Source organism: Medicago truncatula, chromosome 5 (genome assembly GCF_003473485.1).
Source record: "Medicago truncatula cultivar Jemalong A17 chromosome 5, MtrunA17r5.0-ANR, whole genome shotgun sequence".
Classification (NCBI taxonomy): Eukaryota; Viridiplantae; Streptophyta; class Magnoliopsida; order Fabales; family Fabaceae; genus Medicago; species Medicago truncatula.
Genome location: NC_053046.1, coordinates 2,568,558 through 2,579,962, shown reverse-complemented (window position 1 = coordinate 2,579,962; position 11,405 = coordinate 2,568,558). Strand labels below are relative to the sequence as shown.

At 29.9% G+C, this 11,405-nt stretch overlaps 1 protein-coding gene across 2 annotated transcripts; it reads right to left on the bottom strand.

Moving 5' to 3' along the window:
- Nucleotides 1–752: 752 nt before the first annotated feature.
- On the bottom strand, nt 753–4,083 carry LOC11440011 (endoglucanase). 2 transcript variants are annotated; one of them, XM_024785170.2, is made up of 8 exons: nt 3,807–4,083; nt 2,897–3,109; nt 2,318–2,518; nt 2,150–2,227; nt 1,895–2,047; nt 1,693–1,780; nt 1,442–1,608; nt 753–1,337 (listed from the first exon to the last, which is right to left on the bottom strand). In XM_024785170.2, the coding sequence occupies exons 1-8, from the start codon at nt 4,050–4,052 to the stop codon at nt 996–998; spliced, it is 1,488 nt and encodes a 495-aa protein (XP_024640938.1). In that variant the 5' UTR covers nt 4,053–4,083; the 3' UTR covers nt 753–995. The 2 variants fall into 2 exon arrangements, with proteins under 2 accessions (XP_024640938.1, XP_003611057.1); XM_003611009.4 differs by having other exon boundaries at nt 1,693–1,801; nt 3,807–4,079.
- Between the last annotated feature and the right edge of the window lie 7,322 nt (nt 4,084–11,405).

The following is an 11,405-nucleotide window of genomic DNA, read 5'->3' as shown; positions in this document are numbered from 1 at the left end:
TATCTATCATATAATTCATACACCACGGTGTCCATGAGGTCATCTAACATATAATGCATCCACCACAAAACCTAATAGTGTTGGGTACGAGAAGTGTATTAGAAAAAACTTAAATATCACCTTGAAAAGGATAGCGCATTAAAAGAGTTTATTGAAAAATATCAGTCATCTTAAAAGTGATTTTTAGGTAAGTCATTAGAGTCTCTTTGTAGCTTTTACGAGTGAATAATTGAACTCTCCCTTTACATTGCCAGAAAGATCCTTATTTCCTTTTTCTTTTTGGTTGTGGAGTATCATGTTGGTATGATTGTGGTTCTTTATCTTTTTCTTGCCTAATTAGTTTATGACTTATGTTAACCCTCTATTATGGGTTGTTGGACTTTTGTTGTGATCCTTTCTTTGTCTTTACTTGTCTTTTTTGTTTCTTTTTATTGTTATGTTATAGCGGGGTTGAGTATCCCTTCCCTTGTACTCATTTTTCAGTTTTATTATATTCAATTTATCAAGTCTGTGTTAAGAGTTTTTAATTTTAGTCCAACCAGATAGACCTGTGTTTTAGAATAGACTATACTCCTTAATTAGAGCCGGTATGATTTGATTATATATAGATTTTAATTTTAGATCAAGCTAACTTGTTTCCTAAGAAATATGTTAACGAATTCATAAATACTAATTATGTCTTGAAGAAAAAAAAAACATTTTAAAACTATAATGTATACAATTTCAAATACAAAGTTTATACTCTTTTTACATTAACAAATGTTTTTTGTAATAACATTAAAAATGTTCTAAGCCCACTTTTTAGCATTTTCCTTTAATCTATAATAAGACAAGATTACAGTCTTTTGAAGTATGAACCTAATGTTCCTAACAAATTATTTAACTAGTTCACTTGTAATAATTTTACACATGAGATTTTCTTAACATGGATAATTAGCATCAATTATGCAGTACTAATCAATTTCCTTAGGCTTCACATAATCAACTTCGAAAAACTACATAGTCCCGGTTTTAATTTCGCCAATCAAAGCTGCGACAGAACCTATGAAAGCAGCATTCATATAAGTAGTAGGTTCAGAATGAGAGTAATCAGATCTTGCATCATTAAATTGGTCATTAAAATCAGGGCCTCCAACTATAGCACCCACATGAATATTAGGATTTGGATTAGAGGAATAGAAATAATCTGTGTAACCATCATTGCAACCCACTTTGGTCTGGTGAACTTTGATTGAAGGGATGGAAGAACCTCTGTGATGTAATTGCTTTGGATATTTACTTCCATATCCCACCATGTATGACATCTTCATGGGATTGTTACCTAGTATGTAGTCCACCTATGTTATGTACACATTCAATTTTTAGTTATAATAATTATGAACCAAAATAATAAAGAAATGGGCTAAATGTCTTAAGAGTCATAAATTAGTGTACAAAATACCTGTGATTTTGCAAAGGCTTTAATTTCAGAGGAGGTGAAATTGGTAGAGCCACAATGAATTCCATCAATATTATTTTTGTTTAGGATTTTGGAGAAAATGAATAGTACCATGGTTGAGGTCGTGGTGTATTGCAAATTATTACTATCTCTAGTATACAAAAGTCCACCTGAGTTAATAATAATTCAGCTCATTCCATCAATAATGAATTAATGTTGATTGAAATAAGATTGACCTATAAGTAAATATATACCAGGTGTTTTTTTAATCTGTAGAGAGTAACTTCCTTGCATCAAAGCACATATAAATGATTCACCATCACTATGAATCTTTGCTAAGTCCTTCTTCCCACCATAGAATTCCTAGTAAAATTATTGAGTTAATTCTTTCTTTGGAACTACTAATGTTTAGTAAAAGATCATTAGTTTGTTATATGTATGTGTAAATATAAAGACCTGTGTTAGTAATGTTTGAACTCCAACAAATTTGTTATCCCAGCTGAACTCAGACGCTGCCTGATTCCAACCTTGGTTATCTGTGATGTACTTCAAGTACTTGCTTTCTCCACTGGCCTTGTATAACCAAGCAGCAGCCCATAATAGTTCATCCTTTTCATACACAATTCAAAAATCACAACCATAAATGAATGATACTAAGAAGTTATAACTAGTTTGTAAATATTCTCTTTTCCACAAGCTGTAATTTCTTACTTGGTAACCAGAGTACGAGCAGTAGAATGGACAAGAACCTGTGTAGGTGCCTCTATACTTGTCAGCAAAATCAAACAACTACAAAACATATGTTATTACTGACTGTTATTAGATGTTTGTTTAACTAATTGATCAATTAATAAACTATATAATACTTGAATTGCTCACAGATTTTGAATGTCTTAATAGCTTCGACGAATATTTGGTATCTTTTTTCTTAAAGACAATTGAAGCAGCTGAAAGTGCAGCAGCAGCCTCAGCTGCAGCCTCAGTTCCAGGGGAATTAGCATCAATCTTGTAAAGTGTTCTTGGAGTATCCATGTCTTCTGGACGCTCCCAACAATTATGATCAGCGTTTCCTTCTCCAACCTAGCAATCACAACAATTCTTGCTAATTATAAAGCTAATATTTAACCTGCAACACAAGGCATATGTACCATACACATGTAATCATGCACTAATAATAAGTACTTTATCATATGATACAGTATGTTTAGACCGACTTTTTTGAATTTATCTACTAATATTAGCTTTACAATAATTTCGAAAAAAAATTATGACATGTTCATAAGTTATTTTCATAGACTCTCCAAGATAGCTTGTGAAAATAGTTTATAGCTTATACAAAAACAATTGAACTTCGTTTTACCTTTTGTTATAGAATACGCTAATATGCTTATCATGATAAACGTTGATGCATAAGCTGCGAATTAAGTTGTTTATCCATACAGGGTCATAGAAACATACCTGTGTGAAGAGCGTGATTGGAGAAGTGTGAGATTGAAGTATGAAATTTGTACCCCAACGAATAGCACGGCGGAGATAACCAATCTGGTTAACTGAAGAAATCTCACTTTCATATTCAACAGCAGCCCAACTCAATAAGCTGACTGTAAATGACATTGGCCATCCAAACTTTACATTATCACCAGCATCATAGTATCCTCCAACCAAATTCACCTGCCAAAGATATATAATACACATAATCAGTCATAAGTAAAGTAATTAAGGATTTAATTTTCCGATCATAATTTTTTTTTTTACTTTAATTAGTCATAGTCATGGACAATTGAGAGAGGGGCGCTGAGGGGTTGGACACCTCCCTCTCATGCAATAACATTCAAGCACATATATGGTTGAAGACTATTATATATTATATACAATTATGAGGTTTAATTTATATACAATGTTTGGTCAAAAAAATAGTACTATATACAATGTTAGAGTAAATATTTTTTAGACTGCAAATCAATCATAAACCATCAAATTATTAAAAAATGCGTGGTTTTGGTTTGTTGATAGTGTATGATAATTAATCTCAGTCATATATTACATAATTTTTTTTTTTGTAAAAAATAATAGTTGTAGTTTTATTCTCCTAAAAAAAAAAGTTGTAGTTTTATTCTTGTAAAAAAATAAATATCAGCCCCCATAGATTGTGTTATCATTACTTTTAAAGTCACGCATGAATAAACTGAATGATTAATACGTATATATTGCTTTGTATATAGTCATATTGAGCGTCATGCATTAAAAATATAACTCAATGAATCCCGTATTCTAATCTAACTATAATAATAGATAGATAAAAAATTGTAAATTTATGTTACGTCACTTCTTTATAAAATAATGCTACGTACGTCACTTATATATGTACATTTTGAGTTTTGCCATCAGAGAGTGCTGAATCTCCCCTCCACTTCACTCTTTGGTCTTTAGGCAATTTCCCTGAGCGTTGTCCTTCAAAAAACAAGATTGCTTTGCCAAGAGCATCTGCATAGTTGTAACTTGATGAGGAACTTTTACTAATTAATTCCTCATCCATTATTGCTAATATACCATTATTCTTACTACTCATGGCAAACCACAAGATTAAACCACTTATCAACAAACTGCACCCCATGATGGCCCTCTTAAGTCCTAATTAAGTACTCTACTTGATATATATTAGCTAAACATGCTTGTATTTATAATCAATTCCAATATGATAGGAATTTACAAAAGTAGATGTGTATAAGAAAGATCTATGAAGTGTGTGGAATGGGAGAGTAGTTTACGTGTACCAGTCATTATGGCACTATATGCATATATAACAATTAAAGTCAGAATAAACGAGTCATGAAGATGACATATCCATTAATCATGAAGAATATTTTAAATTTTTATATTTTTTATTATATTTTAATTCTATTATTTTAACATTATTAATACTCCCTTTAACTTCATATAGTTTACGTGTTAGAGATGCTTGCCGACTACTATAATATGTTAGCTGATGCCATATTAATAATAAGTGTTAATATTTAATTGAAAGAACAAATTTGTAGTGGTAATATCGCTTCCTTTTGCCCCATACGTCATCTTCTTATCGCATTTTAATAATAAACTATAATATTAATTGGAAGAAAAAAAAAATGACAGCTATGGAGATTGACCATATACTCGCAACCATTGTGTTATTAAGATTTTGTTTGGGAGTTTGGAGGGGAATGAAATGAGAGATTTTGGAGGATTCGAAATATAGAGAAAAATGGTAAATTCTTTCACATTTTTTGAAAGAGTGATTTTTTAGAAAGAAAAAAAAAAGTATTAATTTATTATTCTTTAATATATTTTAAATTTTAATAATAGTATAACTACATAGATTAAATTTGAAGAATTCATGTGAACCCCAAAAATCTTCATTCAATACTATTTTCTAGTTCCTCCAAATGAGAATGATTTTGTATTACGAAGAAAAGTGAACCTCCAAAGCTTTCCCTTCTCAATGTCATCTATTTCTTCATTTACTCATTCTTTTTTTTAACTTTTTTTTAAACTTGTAAACAAAACCTAAATGGTATATACAATTGATAACATTTGGAGAAAATTGTAATATATAAAGATAAAACACTCTTGATATCATATATATCTCCTAAAAAGAATGAATTTTGGAGGGTACCATCCATGGCACATCTCCACACTAGAGAAATTAGCCACCTTTTTTTTTGTTACTTGCGAAGAATTATTGGTTATCAAACACAAAAATTAACCACGTAAGTTAATTTGTAACTGGTGTAAAATTTAGTTTGTGGATATCACATAAATTTATGTATGTGATTAATTTTTCATTGAGTGTTGGGTAAGTTAATCAAAATTATTCATTGTATATGCGCAAAACACTAACATAAATCCTCTCTAGTAATTGAAGGGTCTAGTGAGATCTCAGCCATTAGTTTGTCTTACCTAGATTCCATAAAATTATAAAAACCAATTGAACCGTCAAAATTTACATCGAACATCTTCCATTGTAAGACTGAGAGGAGAGAATTGTAGTAAGTCAAACATGCATATATAATTCATATGCATTGTTTTACACTTTCAATTCACCATTATCATTATATTACTAAATTACCATCTTAAGCTTCATTAAATATTAATCTGGGATTGATTGATTGTGTAATTTTGAGACTTTATCTACATAGATTCAAAATTAGTTTCTAAAAAATGTTTCAATTGCTGCATTGGATGAATGTACAGTTTATAGTGTTCTTATATAACATTTCATAACTGCTCCCTCTCCCTCTCCCTCTCATTCTCTCTCTCCTTTTTTTTTTTTATAACAAATGTTATTTTTTTTAAGACATTATAACAAATGTTATTAGTTATTAGTTAGATTATTTTCTTCTTCTTTGGCTGGATTCAATCTAATATTTTCAACTCTTTATCCATTAATTCAAAGTAGTTGAACTATCAAATCTCTAACTTCGATATATCAGGGCATCATCATATGCAATCTGATAGATATAAAGTCTCTAAAATTTGGCCTCTTCAAAAAGATATAAAGTCTCTAAATAGTATGATAAAATTAATGTGCAAATAAGAAAACAATTAGAAATGTGAAATATCCCCATTGTTATTAAATATATTCATATTTCCATGTTTTTTAATATGATTTTGACTTAAGTGTATTAAAAATATGTACATCGAGATCAGGGTATTTGTCCTAAAAAAATTCAGGGTATTTGTGTCTACGTACCATATGAAAATACCTGCAGCAAGCACCGTAAATCATTGTTGAGACAAACCTCGGACCTTAATTAAATTGAATTGAACTTGTTCGTTTTTTTTACAAATGAAATGAACTTGTTTGGTGATTACTATTCCAATCCACCATAAAATCACATGCATGGATCATATAAATACTCGTACGTGGTTTTTTGTTTTTTACAAATGAATTGAACTTGTTTTAAACACCACGTTTTTCGGCGATAAATATGGATAGATTTGTCTGTCTTACTCAAGTTAAAAAAGACAAAACACTCGTGTGAGAATTTTAATAGTTATTGTCTTTTAATCTATTTATAAAAAAAAAAAAATGGATTCATGCAATTAAATTGTTATCTCAAAAATACCTCAATAAATTCACCAAAAAAAAAGTAAATTCATCCCCCTCCCCTCAGAGATGCTACTTTTACACTCCCCTCCCCTCCTATTTTAAAACACACATTATCCTCTCTCAACAGATGATTTTTGATACATTTTTTTATATTTTCGTTAAACAGCCGTTAAGCACTGTTAAATAATTTTAGTATTACTAAAATAACCTTTATCTATAACTTTCGGTCATCTCTTTTTCTCTTTCCTTCATTATTACAAGACTTCTTATGTCCCTGATTTTCTTCCTTTCCCTTTCTATATTCCTCCTCCTCCTTTCCCAACCAGCATTTGCATTTCGCTATGTTGCTCATCGTCCCCAATACTACCAAGCTCATTCTTCCTCGCTTTCTTCGTCACCATGATTTTCCTCCTCGTAAAGTTGAAGACAATTCCAATCTACCGTCTTTCTCTGCGTTTTCGTTTCACCATGGTTCTGATTGATATGTCAGTATCTTTTTCTTATTTGCTTGTTATAATTGCTTTTGGTGGCTTGTATTCTGAATTTCTAATTGTTGAATTACTAGATTGATTGTTTTGCTTACAATTTTATATGCTTTTCACACTAAGAAAAAAAATAGTGATTCAAATTGATGCATTTTAAGGAGTGAATATTGCTTAAGGTGATTCATAGTATTTTTATGTCTTACTCACCGTTATTGTATTCTCACTTTCTTCAATTCTTACAAGTTGTAGCACCTACCTTATAATTGTCACACATATGATCAAGTAATTATGCTCATCCATGTCAATTTCTGCATCACTTTCTTCATCAAAAGAGTAATTATGCTCATCCATTTCCTCACTTTCTTCAATTTCTTCATTGCTGTGAACAATGTATTCTTCATCTGTGTCGGTATGTAAATGTTCAATGCTTGGTTCACTTGTATCATTGTCATGACCAAGGTTTGCTTCATCAAAACTAGTAGGCATTGGGTTTGGACCCTCCAACACATTGTTAATCATGTTTTCATGTATTTACTGCAACTATAAATCATATTATGTATCATACATAAGAAACGTTGTACAAATAAATCATTTATGTAATTTCAAATGTATGTAAACAAAATTAAATCTGATTAAATTTATTTCTTTTACATTTGTGCAGGAAATAAAAGTGGAGGAGGAAGTCTCGTATTCAATTGAGAGAAGCCTTAAGGAGGAAATTTATCACTGTTTCTATTTTGTTCATCACTATTTTGTAGTTGACTATAACAACTTATTTAGAACTTTATTCATTTTACTTAACCTAATAATCTGATGCTTTAAATATTAATCTATTTTTTAACATATGTGTGTAAGTAAATACAAGGACATATAATATCATGAATGAAATGCATGATGCATCGATCTTTATCATGCTACCAAAAACAAGATTTATAGATTCATAAAATTTGATCTTAAGAATTAGTAGCTGCCACAGAGTCAAAGAGGAAAAGACAAAGTCAAAGAAGGAAGAAAATGGGCATAAAAAAAATAACACATGTGCAGAAGTTTCAACCTTTATGCACCAGCTGCCACAGAGTAAGAAAATAAGGATTAGGACTTGCCATAGGTAGAAGAAGGTAATGAAAGGTAATGAAATGAAGCGTAAAATATTAGACTTATAGAAAGGATATTATTGTAATTTAAACTTATTAAATGATATTTACAAAAAAACTTCTTTAACGGTGTCAAGTTAAATGGACTAAATTGTATATTTAATCTTAAAAGGAGAGGGGAGTGTAATATCATAATCTCTCAGGGGAGGGGTGTAATTTACTCAAAGAAAGATACATCAATAATACAATTTCAATCAATGGTTTACATTTTATTTATTTATTTATTAAACTTTAGATCCGGACCATCAAATTTCAATCTAAAAACCACCATCTCATTTTAACTGTTACTTTAACATTTTTTCAATATCTTAAAATAATTGTCATTTTAAAATATTGATATAACATTTTTTTATTAATACACCATTACATATTGAATTTCTTTCAATTCAATTAACTACCCTACGAACTACACTTAATAAGAATGTTTTAGCAAGCGAGGTTGATGCAGTATAAAATATCATGATTGTATGAATTCAAGTCCGTTCCAAATACACTTGCGCATAGACAATTGATTTTTATAGTCAATTCAATTATCCAACATAACTTTTTGATGGATAGGTGGTGCATAAAGTCCACAATCATTTTATTGTAATCCAGTCATTTTATTTACAAGTTCAACTTTTTTTTAAAAAAAAAAAGGTTCAATAGTGTTTTCCATTTTACCATGTTTTCCACTTTGCCGTTGCATATACATATCATATGTGTACTTTGTTTTTGGACTAAATATTGTATATGTGTACGTTGTTGAACAACAAACTTGTTGTAAAAGTAACATTTCTGATTTTAAAATTATAGAAGGGTCTTGATGTTATTAATTTAAAGAGTCCCTCAAAGGAGGTTATGTGTGTAATTTCCTATAACATTAACTTCTTTTTAGATTTCATCCTCCACCAAAGCATGATTTTGTTTGTGTGACATTTGTTCTATCGTTCTATCTCTAATTATTTTTTTACCTATGAATTTTGGTGTATTGTTGTTGAATTATGATTGTTGTATATTATTGTTAATTATGAGTGTTTTTAATTGTTTTTTAAAAATACAGTGTGGTTGATGAATTATAAGAGAGGTACTTTGGATTCGACCTTAAGCCTTTACTACCAATCCAAGGTTAAATGAAATTGAGGAAAATCCCCGGTTTTAACTTCCGAACTAGAGTGACTGGGAGTCCTAATCCAAGAGAAACTTTTTTTGAGTGAGACATGTGAGCATTTTGAGGGACATATTATGCAACTTTATTAAAGTTGACACAGTTTTTGTGTTTTAGCCCTCTTTTCCTCTAAAAAAAGAGTCGACATAATTTTATTCTCACTTCTCTCTACAAGTTTTTCTTATATATTCAATAGTATAAATTTTCGGGAAGTCGTTGAAATATTTTATGTTAATAATTTTTCAAATTATTGGAATCTTGTGACAAATGTCTATTTTCTCTAATGAATTTGCTGACTCTATTTTTAAAGTTGAACTTTCTTCTATTTGTATCATAATGCATTGCTTTAACGAATTCACTGTGTCTTTTGTCGACAAAAAATAAAATTCATTATGTCAATATAAAAGCTTTAGGGTGTGTTTAAATTGAGCATTTGAGAAGAGAGAGTTTACTTTTCATTTTTAAATTATGGATGATATAAAATATTTTTTAAAATAAGTTGAGTGTGACTAGAGTTTTATATGATCATTTATCATGTTATTATTTCAATTTCAAAATATATATTTTAAATTATCCATTATTCAAAAAAAAAAAAAGTAAATCATTATCTCTCTTCCCTCCTAAATCCTCGATCCAAACAAGAATTCATACACTATTTCCCTATTCTCCCTTTCAAATAAAAGAGATCCTCCCCTCAAAGAAAAACAAAAACAAAAAGACACTCATTACTCCTTATACAAGAGATTTGTGTCGACTTTCAGTTAGACCAACTTGGTATGAAATATTCTTTTCTCTTGACCAACTATTATTAGCATGAAATATTCTTTTCTTTTGACAGAGGTATGAAATATTCCTTAGTCCCTAAAAAATAAATTTAATTTAGTAGTCTTTAAGAAACTTTAATGTGGACTGAATGAATTATTTTTTAAATTCTTATTGGGGAATTAGTCACGTTAGTCCCTGAATGGGAAATAATTAGTTACTTTAGTCTCTAAATGCAGAAAAATTGCAAAACAGTCCCTGAATGTAGACTGCGTTGGTCAATTTCAGGGATTAAAGTGACTAACGAAGTCTACGTTCAGGGACTAATTTGACTAACGAAGTCTGCATTCAACGACTAAATTGACTAACAGAGTCTACATTCAGAGACTATTTTGCAATATATTTGTATTCAGGGACTAAAGTTACGACTCATTTCCTACTCAGAGGCTAAAGTGACTAATCTCTCAATTCTTATTAGAGTAAGTGATTTCACATTTTTTTTGTTTTCTTTCGTTTGTTTTTATGATTTCGTCGTCTCTGAACGACTCTGTTTGTTTTGATTTCCAGTATTTGTGCGGTGTATTTTTTATTTTCCGTCTTAGTGTGGTGTTTATTTGATTCAGGTTGAAATATTAGCTTTGAGAAAGTGCAGATCCGATCAATGACAATGACTTTGACGTCATCAACGTTGCAGATCCGGAGACATGAGTATTCCGGAGACTTGAATATAGTCATATTAGTCATATTTGTAGGCATATGTATTTTGCCGTTTTACGCTATTAACATGGATGTTGTGAGTTTGTTCACATATTCATCCTTTTTGTTTTTAAGAAATTTGGATTTGTATTGTATCGATGTACTCTATCAATTTGAATGAATGAATGAATATCATCTATTTTTGTCAAGAAAAAAAAACAATTCAATTCATTTGGTTAATGAACTTCATCAAAAGACAAATCATTTAAGAGAATTCAAATTCGACTTTTGTGAAAAATAATTCTTGGTGAGACTAAACTTGCCTCATAATAACTTTGTATTTTTAAGGTCCCTTTCTCCCATATAAACCAAAGGGCTAACACTAAAAAAAAAAAACTCATTAGAGACTAAAAGGAATTTGACTTGTATTTTTTATCCTGCAGGTCTAGTTAAGAGACAATTAAATAAATACACGCCTGAAAATAAAATATAGTGATATGAGTTTAAACCTGAGATTCCATGTAAAATATACAGGTGATATCAAATTAATTTGAATGATTACTCAAACATTTGAATGAGATATAGTAAAATAACTCTTTCATCTTAATCAAAGATCATAAAGTGTTGAATCCAC

Bases quoted from the DNA above. Each gene is read 5' to 3' on its own strand.
- LOC11440011 (XM_003611009.4), bottom strand. From the start codon at position 4,052: ATGGGGTGCAGTTTGTTGATAAGTGGTTTAATCTTGTGGTTTGCCATG. The intron at 1,609-1,692 runs GTATATATTTAC...TTATTAACTCAG, and splicing joins ACAGATTAAAAAAACACCTG to GTGGACTTTTGTATACTAGA. The intron at 1,338-1,441 runs GTATTTTGTACA...TACATAACATAG, and splicing joins AAGCCTTTGCAAAATCACAG to GTGGACTACATACTAGGTAA.